The sequence below is a fragment of the Scyliorhinus torazame genome, chromosome 5 (genome assembly GCF_047496885.1).
Source record: "Scyliorhinus torazame isolate Kashiwa2021f chromosome 5, sScyTor2.1, whole genome shotgun sequence".
NCBI lineage: Eukaryota > Metazoa > Chordata > Chondrichthyes > Carcharhiniformes > Scyliorhinidae > Scyliorhinus > Scyliorhinus torazame.
The window spans coordinates 116,928,773-116,946,606 of NC_092711.1; the positions used below are offsets into that span (position 1 = coordinate 116,928,773).

At 47.7% G+C, this 17,834-nt stretch overlaps 2 protein-coding genes across 6 annotated transcripts in view; one reads left to right on the forward strand and one right to left on the reverse strand.

Annotated features, from left to right (window-relative positions):
• The window catches only part of LOC140421704 (uncharacterized), a 244,678-nt gene that overhangs the window by 124,805 nt on the left and 102,039 nt on the right, over positions 1 to 17,834 (forward strand). The window lies entirely within an intron of this gene.
• LOC140421690 (uncharacterized) lies at positions 10,731 to 13,595 on the reverse strand. The gene is made up of 2 exons (XM_072506502.1): positions 13,502 to 13,595; positions 10,731 to 12,147 (listed from the first exon to the last, which is right to left on the reverse strand). The coding sequence occupies exon 2, from the start codon at positions 12,038 to 12,040 to the stop codon at positions 10,826 to 10,828; it is 1,215 nt and encodes a 404-aa protein (XP_072362603.1). The 5' UTR covers positions 12,041 to 12,147; positions 13,502 to 13,595; the 3' UTR covers positions 10,731 to 10,825.

Here is a 17,834-nt window from a genome sequence, read left to right on the forward strand (position 1 = left end):
TGTGTTTCAGTGTCTCCCGGTGGTGATCACGAAGGCTTTTTTCAAAAGGATAGAAAAGAGTATCATGGGTTTTGTTTGGGCCGGGAAGACTCCGAGAGTGAGGAAGGGATTCTTACAGCGTAGTAGGGATAGGGGGGGGCTGGCACTACCGAGCCTAAGTGAGTATTATTGGGCCGCTAATATTTCAATGGTGAGTAAGTGGATGGGAGAGGAGGAAGGAGCGGCGTGGAAGAGATTAGAGAGGGCGTCCTGTAGGGGGACCAGCCTGCAGGCTATGGTGACAGCCCCATTGCCGTTCTCACCAAGGAACTATACCACGAGTCCGGTGGTGGTAGCTACACTGAAGATTTGGGGACAGTGGAGACGACATAGGGGAAAGACCGGAGCACTGGGGGGGTCCCCGATAAGAAACAACCATAGGTTTGCCCCGGGGGGAATGGATGGGGGATATGGAATGTGGCAAAGAGCAGGTATAACGCAATTGAAAGATCTATTTGTGGATGGGAAGTTTGCGAGTCTGGGAGCGCTGACCGAGAAATATGGGTTGCCCCAAGGGAATGCATTCAGGTACATGCAATTGAGGGCTTTTGCGAGGCAGCAGGTGAGGGAATTCCCGCAGCTCCCGACACAAGAGGTGCAGGACAGAGTCATCTCAAAGAAATGGGTGGGGGACGGTAAGGTGTCGGATATATATAGGGAAATGAGAGACGAAGGGGAGACTATGATGGACGAACTAAAAGGGAAATGGGAAGAAGAGCTAGGGGAGAAGATTGAGGAGGGGATGTGGGCAGATGCCCTAAACAGGGTAAACTCGTCGTCCTCGTGCGCCAGGCTAAGCCTGATTCAGTTTAAGGTATTACACAGGGCACATATGACTGGAACACGGCTCAGTAAATTTTTTGGAGTGGAGGATAGGTGTGCGAGGTGCTCGAGAAGCCCAGCGAATCATACCCATATGTTTTGGTCATGCCCGGCACTACAGGGGTTTTGGATGGGGGTGACAAAGGTGCTTTCGAAAGTAGTAGGAGTCCGGGTCGAACCAAGCTGGGGGTTGGCTATATTTGGGGTTGCACAAGAGCCGGGAGTGCAGGAGGCGAAAGAGGCCGATGTTTTGGCCTTTGCGTCCCTAGTAGCCCGGCGCAGAATATTGCTAATGTGGAAAGAAGCCAAGCCCCCGGGGGTGGAGACCTGGATAAATGATAGGGCGGGGTTCATAAAGTTAGAGCGGATTAAGTTCGTCCTAAGGGGGTCGGCTCAAGGGTTTACTAGGCGGTGGCAACCGTTCGTCGAATATCTTGCGGAAAGATAGATAGGGGAGAACAAAGAAGGCAGCAGCAGCGGCCCAGGACTTGGGGGGGGTGGGGGGGGGGGGGGGGGGGGGGGGGAGGGATGGGGGGGATGGGGGGGGTGTGGCCTGAGACAAGGCAGTTGCCAATTAGGGCTAGTTTTTATTTTTTGTTATTTAATATTTATTTATTTGTTGTTGTTTTTGTTTAAATTTAAAAAAGGTCATTATTATCTGTATTGTTACAATGTTGTGTAAAGGATGCACAATGTACTGTGTTGGTTGACCAAAAATTTTCAATAAAATATTATTTTAAAAAAAAAGTAGAGAAGGTGTGTGGAGCGATCAGTTCTGTCCACAAGAGGGCTATTGAGGAGTCTGGTAACAGCAGGGAAGAAACTTTTTTTGAACCTGTTAGTACGTGTTCTCAGACGATCGTATCTCCTGGCCGATGGAAGAGGTTGGAAGAGAGAATAACCCAGGTGGGAGGGGTCTTTGATTATGCTTCCCGCTTTCCCAAGGCAGCAGGGGTGTAGATGGAGTCAATGGATGGGAGGAGGTTTCGCCAGATGGACTGGGCTGTGTTCATGATTCTCTGTAGTTTCTTATGGTCTTGGGCCTTGTCTGGTCATTGTCTGTCTGGCAATTGTGTGGCCCACGTTTCCTTCCCACTCATCAGCCCAAGCCTGGACATTGTCCAGGTCTTGCTGCATTTGGACATGGACTGTGCCAGTATCTGAGGAGCTGTGAATGGTGCTGAATATTGTGCAGTGATCTGCAAACATCCCTACTTCTGACATTATGATGAAAGGAAGGTAATTGATCAAGTAGCTGAAGATGTTGGGACCAAGGACACTACCCTGAGGAACTCCTTCAGTGATGTTCAGGAGGTGAGATAATTGACCTCAACAACCACAACCATCTTCCTTTGTGCCAGGATGGGCTGAGTGCCCTCCATCTCTGCTGACTGACTGTGATATAAAGAGAGGAATTTCAGCTGCTCCAGTCACTCCAACTAACTGAAGTTGCTCATTCCTGGTGTCCTCATAAATCTCCTCTGCAATCTCTGAGAAAGTCACATCTTTCCGAAAGTGTGGGGCCCATATATCGGGTCCCATTCCAGAGGGATAGAATTGAAAAGCAGGGAGGTTTTGTTTAACTGGTTTAGAACCAGGGTTAGACTACACTGGGAGCTCTGTCAACATTGGTGATCGCTATTTAGAAAAAGGAAATAGACACTGGAGAAGGTGCAACAAGTGTTCACAAGAATAATATTTAACCCTCAGGAAAGGTTGCGGCTGCCTTTCACTAGAAAGGAGATGACTGAAGGGTGATCTGATGGGAGTCTTTAAGATTATGCAGGCGTTCAATAATTTCAGTAGAAACCTCTTTAGCCTCGGGCAGCACGGTGATGCAGTGGTTAGCACTGTTGCCTCACGGCACCGAGGTCCCAGGTTTGATCCCGGCTCTGGGTCACTATCCGTGTGGAGTTTGCATATTCTCCCCTTGTTTACATGGGTTTCATTCCCAGAACCCAAAGATGTGCAGGGTAGGATTGGCCACATATTACCCCTTAATTGGGAAAAATGAATTGGTTACTCTAAAATTTTTTAAAACGAGGTTGAGATGAACAGCGTGAATACATTGAACGTAAAGCTAGATACATACATGAGGGAGAAAGGAATAGAAGGAGATGCTGATGGTGGAGATGAAGAGGGAGGGTGGAGGCTCATGTGTCACATAAATACTGACACAGACCAATTGAGCCGACTGGCCTGGCCCTGTGCTGTAGACTCAATGCAACAGCGTCAAATGTATTTATTTTAGATCTGCCTGTAGTGTTATTAAAAACACTATTTACTGTCCAGGATAAAATAAATATCCTTCAGCAGCTTTTGTGGATCATTTCAGTGGAAATGTGCTCTCCCAGGCTCAGCATCAGCCCACTGGAAGCAAAGTCTGACACCAGTCAGTCCAGCAGAAAGAAACCCTCCAACTCTCCTACTTCACCAAGTGTCAGAATGAACATGGTCCAGTCCTGGATGTGATTCACAGCAGCAAAAACAGCAGAATCCAGTCCCAGTCACCACTTAGTGACTTGCTGGTGTCTCAGCATGTGGAATGACTGAGTAAATCCATTTGCGAATCCTTGTGAACGTGCTGGTGTGTTTGCAGATGGGATGACTGAATGAATCCTTTCCCACACTCCAAGCAGGTGAATGGCCTTGCCTCAGTGTGAACTTGCTGGTGACTCTGCAGATCAGATGAAAGAGCGAATCCCTTCCCACACTCAGAGCAGGTGAATGGTCTCTCCCTGGTGTGAATGCGTTGGTGTGCCTGCAGGTTGGCTGAACGAGTGAATCCCTTCCCACATTCAGAGCAGGAGAATGGCCTCTCCCCAGTGTGAACTTGCTGGTGATTCTGCAGGTCCGATAACAGAATGAATCCCCTCCCACACTCAGGGCAGGTGAATGTCCTCTCCCTGGTGTGAACCTCCTGGTGTGACACTAGGTGAGATGATTGAATAAAACGCTTCCCACACTCGGAGCAGGTGAAAGGCCTCTCCCTGCTGTGAACCCCCTGATGTGATGTTAGGTGGGATGATTGAATAAAACGTTTCCCACACTCGGGGCAGTTGAATGGCCTCTCCCCTGTGTGGACTCGCTGGTGTGTCACTAGGTGCGATAATTGAATAAAACGCTTCCCACACTCTGAGCAGGTGAATGGCCTCTCCCTGGTGTGGATGCCCTGATGTGTCACTAGGTGTGAAGATTGAATAAAACACTTCCCACACTCGGGGCAGTGGAACGGCCTCTCCAGAGTGTGGACTCGCTGGTGTATCAGCAGGTGGGATGACTGAGTGAAACCCTTTCCACACTCGGGGCAGGTGAACGGTTGCTCCCCTGTGTGAACCTGTTGGTGATTCAGAAGGTCAGATGAATGATTGAATTGTTTCCCACACTTCGAGCAGGTGAACGGCTTCTCCCCGGTGTGAACTTGCTGGTGTGTCAGCAGGTGGGATGACTGAGTGAATCCCTTCCCACACTCAGAGCAGATGTACGGCCTCTCCCTAGTGTGAACTTGCTGGTGATTCCACAGGTCAGATGACTGGAGAAATCCCTTCTCACACTCTGAGCAGATGAACGGCCTTTCCACAGTGTGACTGCAGTGATGAATCTTGAGGGCAGATGGGGAGCAGTCTCCTTCCCCACACTTGGAGCAGGCGAATGGTCTCTCCCCAGTGTGAACAGATTTATGAGTTCCAGTGCCGACGGGATACGGCTATCCTTCCCACAGTCCTCACCTTCCTGTGGTTTCTCCATGCTGCGGGTGTTCTTGTGTCTTTCCAAGTTTGACAATCAGTTAAAGCCTGGTCCACACACACAGCATGTGTACGGTCTCTTCCCCGCTGTAAATGGTGTGATATTTCTGCAGTCTGTATAATTGGTGAAAGCCCTTTCCACAGTCAGTGCACTGGACACTCTCACTCAGATCTGTGTTTCTTGGTGCCTTTCCAGTCATACTGATGTGACGGCCAAAACAGACAATTTATCCTTCGAGATTCAAAGATTGATGGCATTCAGGTTCTGGTCATTCGAGTGGCTCTGTTAAGTCTTGATGCATTTTGAGATTTCTGGCTGCAAATCTTTCCCTTCTGACATCCTGTAAAAGGAGTTTACAAAAGTCTTCACTAAGTACAGGACAGAAATTCAGAACAGACAATGCTAGTTTCTGTAAAATATTCCTCTCCCTTTCCCCTGAATCGGTTTATCTCCATCCCACAAATTCTTCCCGCATTCTCACTAGGATTGGAAATGTATAATTTAGTTACAGCATTATATCGCAAGACTAGAAATAATTAGCACTTTATTACTTAACCATAAATACTCTATCTAATATGTACCATATTACAAAACTGGACATATCTGTGTCCTATATTGACCCAAAGCCGTGCTCTGATTGGCTGGAGGAATAAAGTTCTTCCGGTCTCCCGACAATTGCCATTGGTCAATGCCCCGCACAAAGACAACGGGAAAGCGGACGTTATGTCGCTTGGAGCCACTTTGACTCCAAATCACACCCAACTGTTGACCAATAGAAAGCGCAAATCTCCGCACATGCGCAGCCCTTCCTACGGTGAACATGCGCACATCCGCGCGGTGAATGGAGCGATTCCCCAGGCTTGTGGGAGCTGGAGCCGCCATTGCTCGTTTGGAACCCAGTGTCTGAACTCCTGGCACTGGGGGATAGGTGGTCGGGAGATGGCGCAGTAAACCCACCCGGACAGAAAATTCATGTGGGTCGTCACTGGAATTAATTATGACTCCAGTTCAGCAAAAATTGTTAAATTCAGGTGTTAAGATTTAGACATCAGAGTGACATATTAGGGAGGTAAATAGCTGAGTGTGAAATAGAATCCGAGAGTCAGCAGCATTGGGGAGAAGAACTGGGCAAAATTTGGAGGATAGCCAAAAGAATTAGGGCTACAATTGATAGGAGGAAGTCTGTGGATAGTTTAGAGAGAGGAGAATTAGATGTGGTTTATTATTGTCATGTATTAGTATACAGAGAGACTACAAAATGTAATGTCAAATCATAGCTAGGGTGCAGAGAAAAGATCAACTTAATACGTTGTAGGTCCATTCAAAAGTCTGATTGATGGCAGCAGGGAAGAAGCTGTTCTTGAGTCGGTTGATACTTGACCTCAAACTTTTATATCCTTTTTCCTGATGGAATATGGTGGAAGAGAGTATGTCCCGGATGTGTGGGGTCCTTAATTATGCTGGCTGCCTTTCCGAGGCAGCGTGAATTGTAGACAGAGTCGATGGATGGGAGGCTGGTTTGCATGATGGATTGGGCTACATTCACGACCATTTGTACTTTCCTGCAGTCTTCAGCCGAGCAGGAACCATACACCATACCAAGCCAAGATACAACCCGAAAGAGTGCTTTCCTATGGTGTATTTGTAAAAGTTGGTGAGAGCCGTAAGCTGACATGCCAAGTTTCCTCAGTCTTCTGAGAAAGTAGTCGTTGGTGGGCTTTCTTAACTAGAGTGTCGGCATTGGGGGTGGGGAGAGCAGGACAGGTTGTTGGTAATCTGGACATCTAAAAACTTGAAGCTCGCGACCCTTTCTACTTCATTCCCATTGATGTAGACAGGGGCATGTTCTCCACTACGCTTCCTGAAGTCGATGACAATCTCCTTCGTTTTGTTAACATTGAGGGAGAGATTATTGAAGGAGAGAATGTTGTGTGATAACTAGAATATCAGTTTCAAATTTCTATCCTGTCCTGGCAGTGATGGCTTTGATTGATGTGTTTACAATGGATTGGAATGGAAGGATTTGCAGTCGGAAATATCTCGATTCATTAGGACACAACTAGCATGAGTGATTCAAAGTCAAGATAGGGATCCTTGCTCCCTGTTCCAAAAGGTTTCAAAAATCAATGTCCCGACCGATGAAGGCAAGCAGACCATAAGCCTTCTTAATCACATTGGCCACCTGTGTTACCACTTTTAGGGAACTGTGGACCTGCACACCTAGATCCCTCTGTATGTTAATGTTCCTCAGGGTTCTGCCATGTACAGTATACAGAAAGTAAAGCAAATGTACGGGTTTAGAAAATTTAGACTATTGCTTAGCAACCAGAGTTATATTGGGAGAGCAAGAACTTTGAAGTGGCTCACAGTGTGACAAAGGTCTGGGGAATTGAAGAGAAATCCATAGACATTGTATTGGATGGTGTCGGTCACTTGGTTTGAGAGTGTGGGTTGTCTGACCACATTTCACCTATTGGTTTGCATGGACTGTGTACTTACTGAGAACATTAAAGCATGAGATAAGGTTTGTAACCTGTGTACACCGGATACACGACATGCCTGACAGCTCAATCAGCTCCACTCTCAGCTCAGGAGAGCTCAACTCCACATCCTGTTCACCGGGGAGTTCTCCTGCTGCAGTGGGACCTACATTCCTGTTTTAACTGACAGCACGAAAAAACATCAGTTACTCATCTGACTGCTGTTTGTGGAATCTTACTCTGCTTTAACTGGCGGTCATGAAACAGCAACAACTTGTATTTATACAACATGATTAATGTAATAAAACATCCCAATGTGTTTCAGGGGAGACTCATAAAGAAAAACATTGGCACTGAGTCACATCGGGAGATATTTGAACAGATGGACAAATGCATGATTGGAGAGGCAGGTTTTAACAACAACCTTTAATCAGGAGAGAGATGGAGCTTCCAGGGAGTGAATTTCAGAGTTTCATACCCAAGTCCTGCCACGAATGGTGGCGTTATTAAAATCAGAGATGTGAGGTACCTCTTCCTACTCAGAGCCATCCCGATCTACATCCCCAAGGCCTTTTTCCAAGCAGTAGACAAAGTAATCATGGCGTTCGTATGGGGGGGGGGGGGGAAAGAATGCTAGGATCACAAAGAAGGTCTTACAAAAAACAAAATCAAGGGGAGGGCTAGCCCTCCCAAACCTACAATTCTACCACTGGGCAGCCACAGCCGAGCGAATAAGGGGATGGATCAAGGAGCCAGAGGCCGAGTGGGTGTGCGTGGAGGAGGCCTCCAGTAAGGGGACCTCTCTCCGGGCCCTCGCCACGGCGGCACTCCCATCCCCACCCAAAAAACACCCCAGCAGCCCAGTGGTGATAGCCACCCTCCAGTCCTGGAACCAGCTACGGCAGCAATTTGGCCTGACCAAAATGTCAGACAAAGCTCCCATCTGTAACAACCATAGGTTCACACCAGCACTGACCGACACCACCTTCAAAATGTGGAGACAGTACGAGGGGACACCGACAGTCAGGGACCTAAACACCGACAGCAGGGTTGCGACACTGGACGAACTGACGGGAGAAATTCCAGATGACCTGGGGGAGCGAGCTTAAGGTACCTGCAGCTGAGAAACCTGCTACGAAAGGAGACAAGGACTTACCCACAACCGCCACAACAGACATTACTGGAAGAGTGACTGGACACAAGCATATTAGAGAGAGGAAACTGCAGCGACATGTACAACCGACTGGGAGAAGGGGCCGACACCGTACTGGACGCAACAAGAAGGAAATGGGAGGAGGACCTGGGGATCGAGATAGGGTGGGGACTCTGGAGCGAAGCACTGCATAGGGTCAACTCCACCTCCCCCTGCTCAAGGCTCAGCCTGGCGCAACTAAAAATGGTACATGGAGCCCACTTAACAAGAACCCGTATGAGTAGGTTCTTCCCGAAAGTGGACGATAGATGTGAATGGTGCCAAGAAGGTCCGGCCAACCATGCCCACATGTTCTGGTCTTGCCCCAGACTTGTGGAGTACTGGACTGCCTTCTTCGAGGCAATGTCCAAAGTGGTGGGGGTGAGGGTGGAGCCATGCCCAAAAGTGGCGGTCTTCGGGGTTTTAGACCAGCCAGATCTATTGCTGGGGAGGAGGGCGGACGCCCTTGCCTTTGCCTCGCTGATCGCCTGCCGTAGAATCCTTTTCGGCTGGCGGTCAGCAGCACCACCCAAAGCAGCAGACTGGCTGTCCAACCTCTCAGAATCTCTCCAAATGGAGAAAAATTAATTCGCCATCCGAGGGTCAGACGACGGCTTCCACAGAACGTGGGAGCCATTCACCCGATTGTTCCGGGACTCGTTTGTGGCCAACAAACAAGGAGAAGAATAGCCGGGAACCAGGGGAAAGCAGCCAAAGCCTGAGAGGGTGAGATAGAACGATAGATTGGGGGGTGGGGGAGAGAACAACTCATTCTAAGAGGAAGGAAAGGCGAACTGCGGGGGTGTGGTGGGAGGAGGGAAGGGATAGGGAACAATAGAGGCGAGCCAGGGAGTTGGTGGGGGGGGAGGGGGGGAAACGTTAACCAACCTGACATCCACAGGAACAGAGAAAAAGGAGAATACAGGTGGAGGACGGGAGGGCCGGCTGCAGCGGCAGCGTGCACGAAAGACAACGGCGGCAAAATCCGACCGGGAGAAGCGAGGGCCATCACCGGCACCAGGCCCACTTGAGGATTGCCCTCCGGAAGTGCCTCGCCGGCACAAACGGATGCCTACTTACATGTGTATAGATATATCCTGTGTACATAATGGCAAAATATACTCTGTACAGAAATCCAATAAAAAACATTTTTTTTAAAATCGGAGATGTGAAGAGGCCAGAATGAGAAGAGTGCAAACATCTGAGAGAGAGCATGACTGGAGATTACAGACATAGGGAGGGATGAGGCCAGGGAGGAATTTGAAACAAGGATGTGAATTTTTAAATTGAGGTATTACCAGACCAGGAGCAAAGTCAGTGAGCACAGGGCTGCTGGTGAACAGGACTTGGTGTGAGAAAGCACTCAGGTAGCAGAGTTTTGGATGATCTCACGTTTCCGTGTGGGGTGAATGAGAGAGGCTGGACAGGAATGTATTGGAATCATCAAGTCAAGGTAACAGGGGCATGGATGAGGGTTTCAGCAGCAGATGAGCTGGGGGTGGGGATGGACACAGGTGACATTATTGAGATTGAAATATCTGATATTAGTGATGGTGTGGATATGGGGTCAGAAACTCATCTTGGGGTCAAATCTGACACGGAGATTGTGCAGAGAGTGCTTCAGTCTCAGACAGTTCGCAGGGAGAGGGATGGACTCGGGAGTAAGGGAACGGCATTTCTAATGGTGACTGAAGACAATAGCTTTGATCTTACCGATAATTAATTGGAAGAATTTTCTGCTCATTCAGTACTGGATGTGGGATAAGCAGTTTGATAATTTAGGGACAGTGGAGGAATGGAGAGGGATGGGGGTGAGGTAGAGCTGGGTGACGTCAGTGTACATGTGAAAACTAACACGGTGCTTTTGGATGATGTCACCTCATGGCAGCTTGTAGATGAGAAATAGGAGGGGCCGAGGACAGATCCTCAGGGGACACAGATTACAAGAATTTTGGAAAGGCAGGTTGGAGATGGGGTGCTAGTTTGCAAAGATGGTGGGATGAACACTTTTTAAAAAAAAGGATGATTGATGATAGTGAATTTAAGAGAGAATCATTCAGGATATCAGTCACATGGAGAAGTTGGATAGTCAGCATTTTTCTGAGGATAGGGTCAAGGGAGCAGAAGGTGGGTCTCATGGACAAGGTGAGCTCTGAGAGGGAAGGAGATATAGAAACTGGAGAAAGATGTAGTTCAGGGCTCAGACTTTGAGGAAATGTAGAAATAGTTTGGCCTGGTGGGTTAGTGGGAGGGAAGCAGCCGAGGCAGCTGATCAGATTGTCACCAAGATTGAGACAAAGAAACTCCATGAGCTCCTCACACTTGTTGTTGGAGGTGAGGATGGAAGAGACAGGGGAGAGGGAGAACACTCCAAAAAGAACTAAGTTGTGTTTGAGACTCAACACACTGTTTAGCACAAAACTGATTTATTTGACCATTATCTACAATATTAGTGAAGATATATGGGCTTGAGTTTACTAACATCAGCAGAAACAGACCCTAATAAACATGGTTTAGTGTGGATATGATTAATCACAAAATCCAATCACTGTTGTTCATTGTGAACATGCTGGTGTTTGCACAGGGTGGATGAGGTATTAAATCCCTTCCCACATTCTGGGCAGGCGAATGGTCTCTCCCCAGTGTGAACTCGCTGGTGTCGCAGCAGTGTGGATGACTGAGTGAATCCCCTCCCACATTTGGAGCAGGTGAATGGCCTCTCCCCAGTGTGAATTATCTGGTGCGCAGTGAGTTGTTCTGGTCCCCTGAAACCTGTCTCGCAGTAAGAGCACTTGAATGGTCTCTCGTCAGTGTGAACGCGTTGATGGCGGATCAGTTCCCCAGAACTTTTGTAGCACTTCTCGCAGTCTAGACATTTAAATGGTCTCTCGGTGGTGTGAACACGTTGATGATACATCAGTTCCCGGTGACTTTTATAGCACTTTATACAATCCGAGCATTTAAAAGGTCTCTCATCAGTGTGAACACTCTGGTGTTTCAGCAGGGTGGATAAATCAGTGAATCTCTTCCCACACTCTGAGCAAGGGAATGGTCTCTCCCCAGTGTGGACTCGCAGGTGCGTCAGCAGTGCAGATGACTGAGTGAATCGCTTCAAACACTCTGAGCAGGTGAACGGTCTTTCCCCAGTGTGAATTTGTAGGTGCACAGTGAGTTCTTCTGATCGCCTGAACCCAGACCCACAGTGAGAGCACTTGAACGGTCTGTCATCAGTGTGAACAATTTGATGACGCATTAGGTCCAGGGAACTTTTATAGTACTGCCCACAGTCTGGGCATTTGAAAGGTCTCTCCTCGGTGTGAATTCGCTGGTGTTTCAGCAGGTTGGATGACTGAGCGAATCCCTTCCCACACTTGGAGCAGGTGAATGGCCTCTCCCCAGTGTGAACTCGCTGGTGCGTCAGCAGCCCTGATGTGCAAGTGAATCCCTTCCCACACTCGGGGCAGATGAATGGTTTCTCCCCACTATGAACTCGCTGGTGTCTCAGCAGCTGGGAGGATTGAGTGAATACCTTCCCACACTGTGGACAGATTAATGTTCTCTCCACAGTGTGAACCCGCTGGTGTTGCAGCAGGTTGGATGATCGAGCGAATCCCTTCCCACACGCAAAACAGGTGAACAGCCTCTCCCCAGTGTGACTGCGTCGATGAGATTCCAACTCAGATGGGGATCTAAATCCCTCCTCACAGTCTCCACATTTCCAGGGTTTCTCCTCACTGTGAATGTTGCTGTTTTCTTCCATGTTAAAAATTCATCGATATTCAGTTTACAACTAAATGGGGAACTGCATCCGATTATGACGTGGTTTGCTTTGTGTTTCTTGATTGCAAATCCTCCCTTTCGAGTATTCTGTGAAATTGATTTGAAACAGAAAATAGGGAGTGAGAAAAAACCCACAAAAACACAAAGGCAGGTTCTGAAATTGAGCTGAATGAATCTGGTCATTTGTGGGGCCGGCACTAGGAAAACAATGACCATGAAAGCTGCTGGACTTTTGCAGAAAACCAATTGGTTCATTAATGTCTTTCAGGGAAGGGAACTTGCCACCTTTGTGGACCGAGTCAAGACTCTGACCTCTGTAACAACATAATAGGAGAAGTAGAACATTTGGCCCGTCGAGCCTGTTCCACCATCCAGCACAATCATGGCTGATCTTAATCTTCAACTCCACTTTCCCATCAGTTCCCCAGATTCTTTTAACTTCCCAAGAGACCAAAATAATAATAATCTGTACTATTGTCACAAGTAGGCTTACATTAACACTGCAATGACGTTACTGTGAAAAGTCCCTTGTCGCCACATTCCGGTGCCTGTTGGAATACAGAGGGAGAAGTCACAATGTTCCCCGAACAGCACGTATTTGGGACTTGTGGGAGGAAACCCACGCCGACACAGGGGGAACAAGCGTGAATCGAACGTGGGACCATGGCGCTGTGAAGCAACAGTGCTAACCACTGTGCTATCAAGGCGCCCTCAATTCCCTGCATCTCAGCCTTAAATATATTCAATGATGGTACACCCACAACCCTATGGGGTAGAGAATTGTGTGATAAGAGAAGCAGTGAGGGGAAGTGAGAGACACAGAGCGAGAATGGGAGCAGAGGGACAGGAAAAGGTGTGGGAGACACAGAGCGACAGAGAGGTATTTTATAAACCTACAACTGAACTACAATTTCCCAAACCCTAAAACTGCACCTTCTAGATGGACCGGGTCATCTTCGTGACTTGCCTGACTGGATTGGATTTCCTCTATTTGAATATGGGGCAGAGCGAGATCTTTGCCTTCAGTCCCCAGTACAAACTCCTTAGCCACTGACTCCAGCCCTCTCCCTGGGGATTGTCTGAGGCTGAAGTAAACTATTTACGAATTCCCAGACCGAGATTCTGAGCACACATTCACATCACCAACAGGACCACCTATTCCCACTACAGCAAGACTGACCGACTCCACCCTGGTCTCATGGGCGGATCCTATTGGCCCCAATAAAGATGGCGGCCGTGCATGCGCCCTGCTGCCCAGTGCCCCCCATAAAGATGGCTGCAGCGTCGCCTATTGTCCAAGATGACGGCTGCAAAAACGGGACCTCGAGCTTTTCATTTGTGGTCTCAGGCCTCCATCCGGTTTTATTAAAGTTTCCCTTTCTGCACCGGGTGTTTATGAAGCCTCCCCTCTCGCCCACCGCCTCCATTTAACCTCACTCACCTGCTGTCTCCAATCACTTTCTGCTCTTCCTGCGAATCCAACATCAACCCATCCGCCCACTGGCAACACCCGCACTGCGCACGCTCCAGCATGAGCGGTAGTGCGCATGCGCAATGGTCTCCCGTAGTGAAGTTAGGGCATATTCACACTCTCAGTGCATGCTGGGTAATCAAATCGCCATTACGACGAGATATTGTTGAATACAAATTCACCTTTCGTGGTCCGATTATAATTTGAACCACAGATGTAAAACGCTTAAGTCCGCATTATGAATGGTGGGGGATGAACTCCACAGAATACAGAGAAGGAGAGGGTTGGCATAGTTATTGTGGTAGATGTTATTGCCAGCAACATCGGTAGCATACAGCAAGAGGTTCTCCTCTGAGAGCATGAGCATCTTAGACTTGAATTAAATAGCGAACAAAAAAGTAATACCCTCCAAATTTAACGAGCAAAGACAAGGCAATAGTCAAAGTAGCAATACAGGCAATGATAACCAGAGTTATCAGATATGTGAAGCAGTTGAGGCTCCTTCTTTAAACGTTTCCTTCTTTAAACGTTTTTAAGAAAACGATAGATGCCTTTCTAAAGAATAAAGAGATTCGGGGATATGGTGTACGGGCTGGAGAGTGGAGCTGAGTCCACAAAGATCAGCCATGATCTCATTAAATAGCGGCACAGGCTCGAGGGGCCGGATGGCCAACTCTTGTTCCTAGTTCTTATGTTCTTATGTACAAATAGATGCAACAGAGGGTCAAAGTAGGGAAACAGGATAGAACATAGAACGATACAGTGCAGTACAGGCCCTTCGGCCCACCATGTTGCACCGACATGGAAAGTCAAAAAAAGCCATCTAACCTATACTATGCCATTATCATCCATATGCTTATCCAATAAACTTTTAAATGCCCTCAATGTTGGCGAGTTCACTACTGTTGCAGGTAGGGCATTCCACAGCCTCACCACTCTTTGCGTAAAGAACCTACCTCTGACCTCTGTCCTAAATCTATTACCCCTCAGTTTAAGGCTATGTCCCCTCGTGCTAGCCATTTCCATCTGTGGGAGAAGGCTCTCACTGTCCACCCTATCTAACCCCCTGATCATTTTGTATGCCTCTATTAAGTCTCCTCTTAACCTTCTTCTCTCTAACGAAAACAACCTCAAGTCCATCAGCCTTTCCTCATAAGATTTTCCCTCCATACCAGGCAACATCCTGGTAAATCTCCTCTGCACCTGCTCCAAAGCTTCCATGTCCTTCCTATAATGCGGTGACCAGAACTGTACGCGATACTCCAAATGCGGCCATACCAGAGTTTTGTACAGCTGCAACATGACCTCATGACTCCGGAACTCAATCCCTCGACCAATAAAGGCCAACACTCCATAGGCCTTCTTCACAACCCTATCACCCTGGGTGGCAACTTTCAGGGATCTATGTACATGGACACCTAGATCCCTCTGCTCATCCACACTTCCAAGAACTTTACCATTAGCCAAATATTCTGCATTCCTGTTATTCCTTCCAAAGTGAATCACCTCACACTTCTCTACATTAAACTCCATTTGCCACCTCTCAGCCCAGCTCTGCAGCTTATCTATGTCCCTCTGTAACCTGCTACATCCTTCCGCACTGTCGACAACACCACCGACTTTAGTGTCGTCTGCAAATTTACTCACCCACCCTTCTGCGCCCTCCTCTAGGTCATTGATAAAAATGACAAACAACAAAGGCCCCAGAACAGATCCTTGTGGTACGCCACTTGTAACTGAATTCCATTCTGAACATTTCCCATTAACCACCACCCTCTGTCTTCTTTCAGCTAGCCAATTTCTGATCCACATCTCTAAATCACCCTCAATCCCCAGCCTCCGTATTATCTGCAATAGCCTACCGTGGGGAACCTTATCAAATGATTTACTGAAATCCATATACACATCAACTGCTCTACCCTCGTCTACCTGTTCAGTCACCTTCTCAAAGAACTCGATAAGGTTTGTGAGGCATGACCTACCCTTCACAAAGCCATGCTGACTATCCCTAATCATATTATTCCTATCTAGATGATTATAAATCTTGTCTCTTATAATCCCCTCCAAGACTTTACCCACAACAGACGTGAGGCTCACCGGTCTATAGTTGCCTGGGTTGTCTCTACTCCCCTTCTTGAACAAAGGGACCACATTTGCTATCCTCCAGTCCTCTGGCACTATTCCTGTAGCCAATGATGACATAAAAATTAAAGCCAAAGGCCCAGCAATCTCTTCCCTGGCTTCCCAGGGAATCCTAGGATAAATCCCATCAGGCCCCGGGGACTTCTCTATTTTCAGCCTGTCCAGAATTGCCAACACCTCTTCCCTACGTACCTCAATGCCATCTATTCTAATAGCCTGGGTCTCAGCATTCTCCTCCACAACATTATCTTTTTCCTGAGTGAATACTGACGAAAAATATTTGTTTAGTATCTCGCCTATGTCTTCAGACTCCACACACCACTTCCCATCCCTGTCCTTGACTGGCCCTACTCTTACCCTAGTCATTATTTTATTCCTCACATACCTATAGAAAGCTTTTGGGTTTTCCTTGATCCTACCTGCCAAATACTTCTCATGTCCCCTCCTTGCTCGTCTTAGCTCTCTCTTTAGATCCTTCCTCGCTACCTTGTAACTATCAAGCGCCCCAACTGAAACTTCACTCCTCATCTTCACATAGGCCTCCTTCTTCCTCTTAACAGGAGATTCCACTGAGAACATAGAACGATACAACGCAGTACAGGCCCTTCGGCCCACGATGTTGCACTGAAACAAAAGCCATCTCACCTACACTATGCCATTATCATCCATATGCTTATCCAATAAACTTTTAAATGCCCTCCTTTGGTAAAGCACGGTTCCCTCGCTCGACGCCTTCCTCCCTGCCTGACCGGTATGTACTTATCAAGAACACGCAGTAGCTGTTCCTTAAACCAGCTCCACATATCCAGTGTGCCCAACACTTGCAGCCTACTTCTCCAACCTATCCCCCCCCAAGTCATGTCTAATGGCATCATAATTGCCCTTCCCCCAGCTATAACTCTTGACCTGCGGGGTATACTTATCCCTTTCCATCACTAACGTAAGCGTCACCGAATTGTGGTCACTGTCCCCAAAGTGCTCACTTTCAAAGTTTCACCTCCAAATCTAATACCTGGCCTGGTTCATTACCCAAAACCAAATCCAATGTGGCCTCTCCTCTTGTTGGCCTGTCAACATATTGTGCCAGGAAATCCTCCTGCACACATTGTACAAAAAACGACCCATCTAATGTACTCAAACTACATCTTTTCCAGTCAATATTTGGAAAGTTTAAGTCTCCCATAATAACTACCCTGTTACTTTTGCTCTTATCCAGAATCATCTTCGCCATCCTTTCCTCTACATCGTGAGATGAGGAATAGGGAGAGAGAGCATTTAAACATGTGGCTACAGGGATGGTTCAGGCGGGAGGGTTTCAGATTTTTGGATAACTGGGGCTCTTTCTGGGGAAGGTGGGACCTCTACAGACAGGATGGTCTACATCTGAACCTGAGGGGCACAAATATCCTGGGGGGGAGATTTGTTAGTGCTCTTTGGGGGGGTTTAAACTAATGCAGCAGGGGCATGGGAACCTGGATTGTAGTTTTAGGGTAAGGGAGAATGAGAGTATAGAGGTCAGGAGCACAGATTTGACGTCGCAGGAGGGGGCCAGCGTTCAGGTAGGTGGTTTGAAGTGTGTCTACTTCAATGCCAGGAGTATACGAAACAAGGTAGGGGAACTGGCAGCATGGGTTGGTACCTGGGACTTCGATGTTGTGGCCATTTTGGAGACATGGATAGAGCAGGGACAGGAATGGATGTTGCAGGTTCCGGGGTTTAGGTGTTTTAGTAAGCTCAGAGAAGGAGGCAAAAGAGGGGGAGGTGTGGCGCTGCTAGTCAAGAGCAGTATTACGGTGGCGGAGAGGATGCTAGATGGGGACTCTTCTTCCGAGGTAGTATTGGCTGAAGTTAGAAACAGGAAAGGAGAGGTCACCCTGTTGGGAGTTTTTTATAGGCCTCCTAATAGTTCTAGGGATGTAGAGGAAAGGATGGCGAAGATGATTCTGGATATGAGCGAAAGTAACAGGGTAGTTATTATGGGAGACTTTAACTTTCCAAATATTGACTGGAAAATATATAGTTCGAGTACAATAGATGGGTCGTTTTTTGTACAGTGTGTGCAGGAGGGTTTCCTGAAACAATATGTTGACAGGCCAACAAGAGGCGAGGCCACGTTGGATTTGGTTTTGGGTAATGAACCAGGCCAGGTGTTGGATTTGGA

What these genes read in the sequence shown, in the direction of transcription:
- LOC140421690 (XM_072506502.1), bottom strand. Translation starts at nt 12,040, where the DNA reads ATGGAAGAAAACAGCAACATTCACAGTGAGGAGAAACCCTGGAAATGT.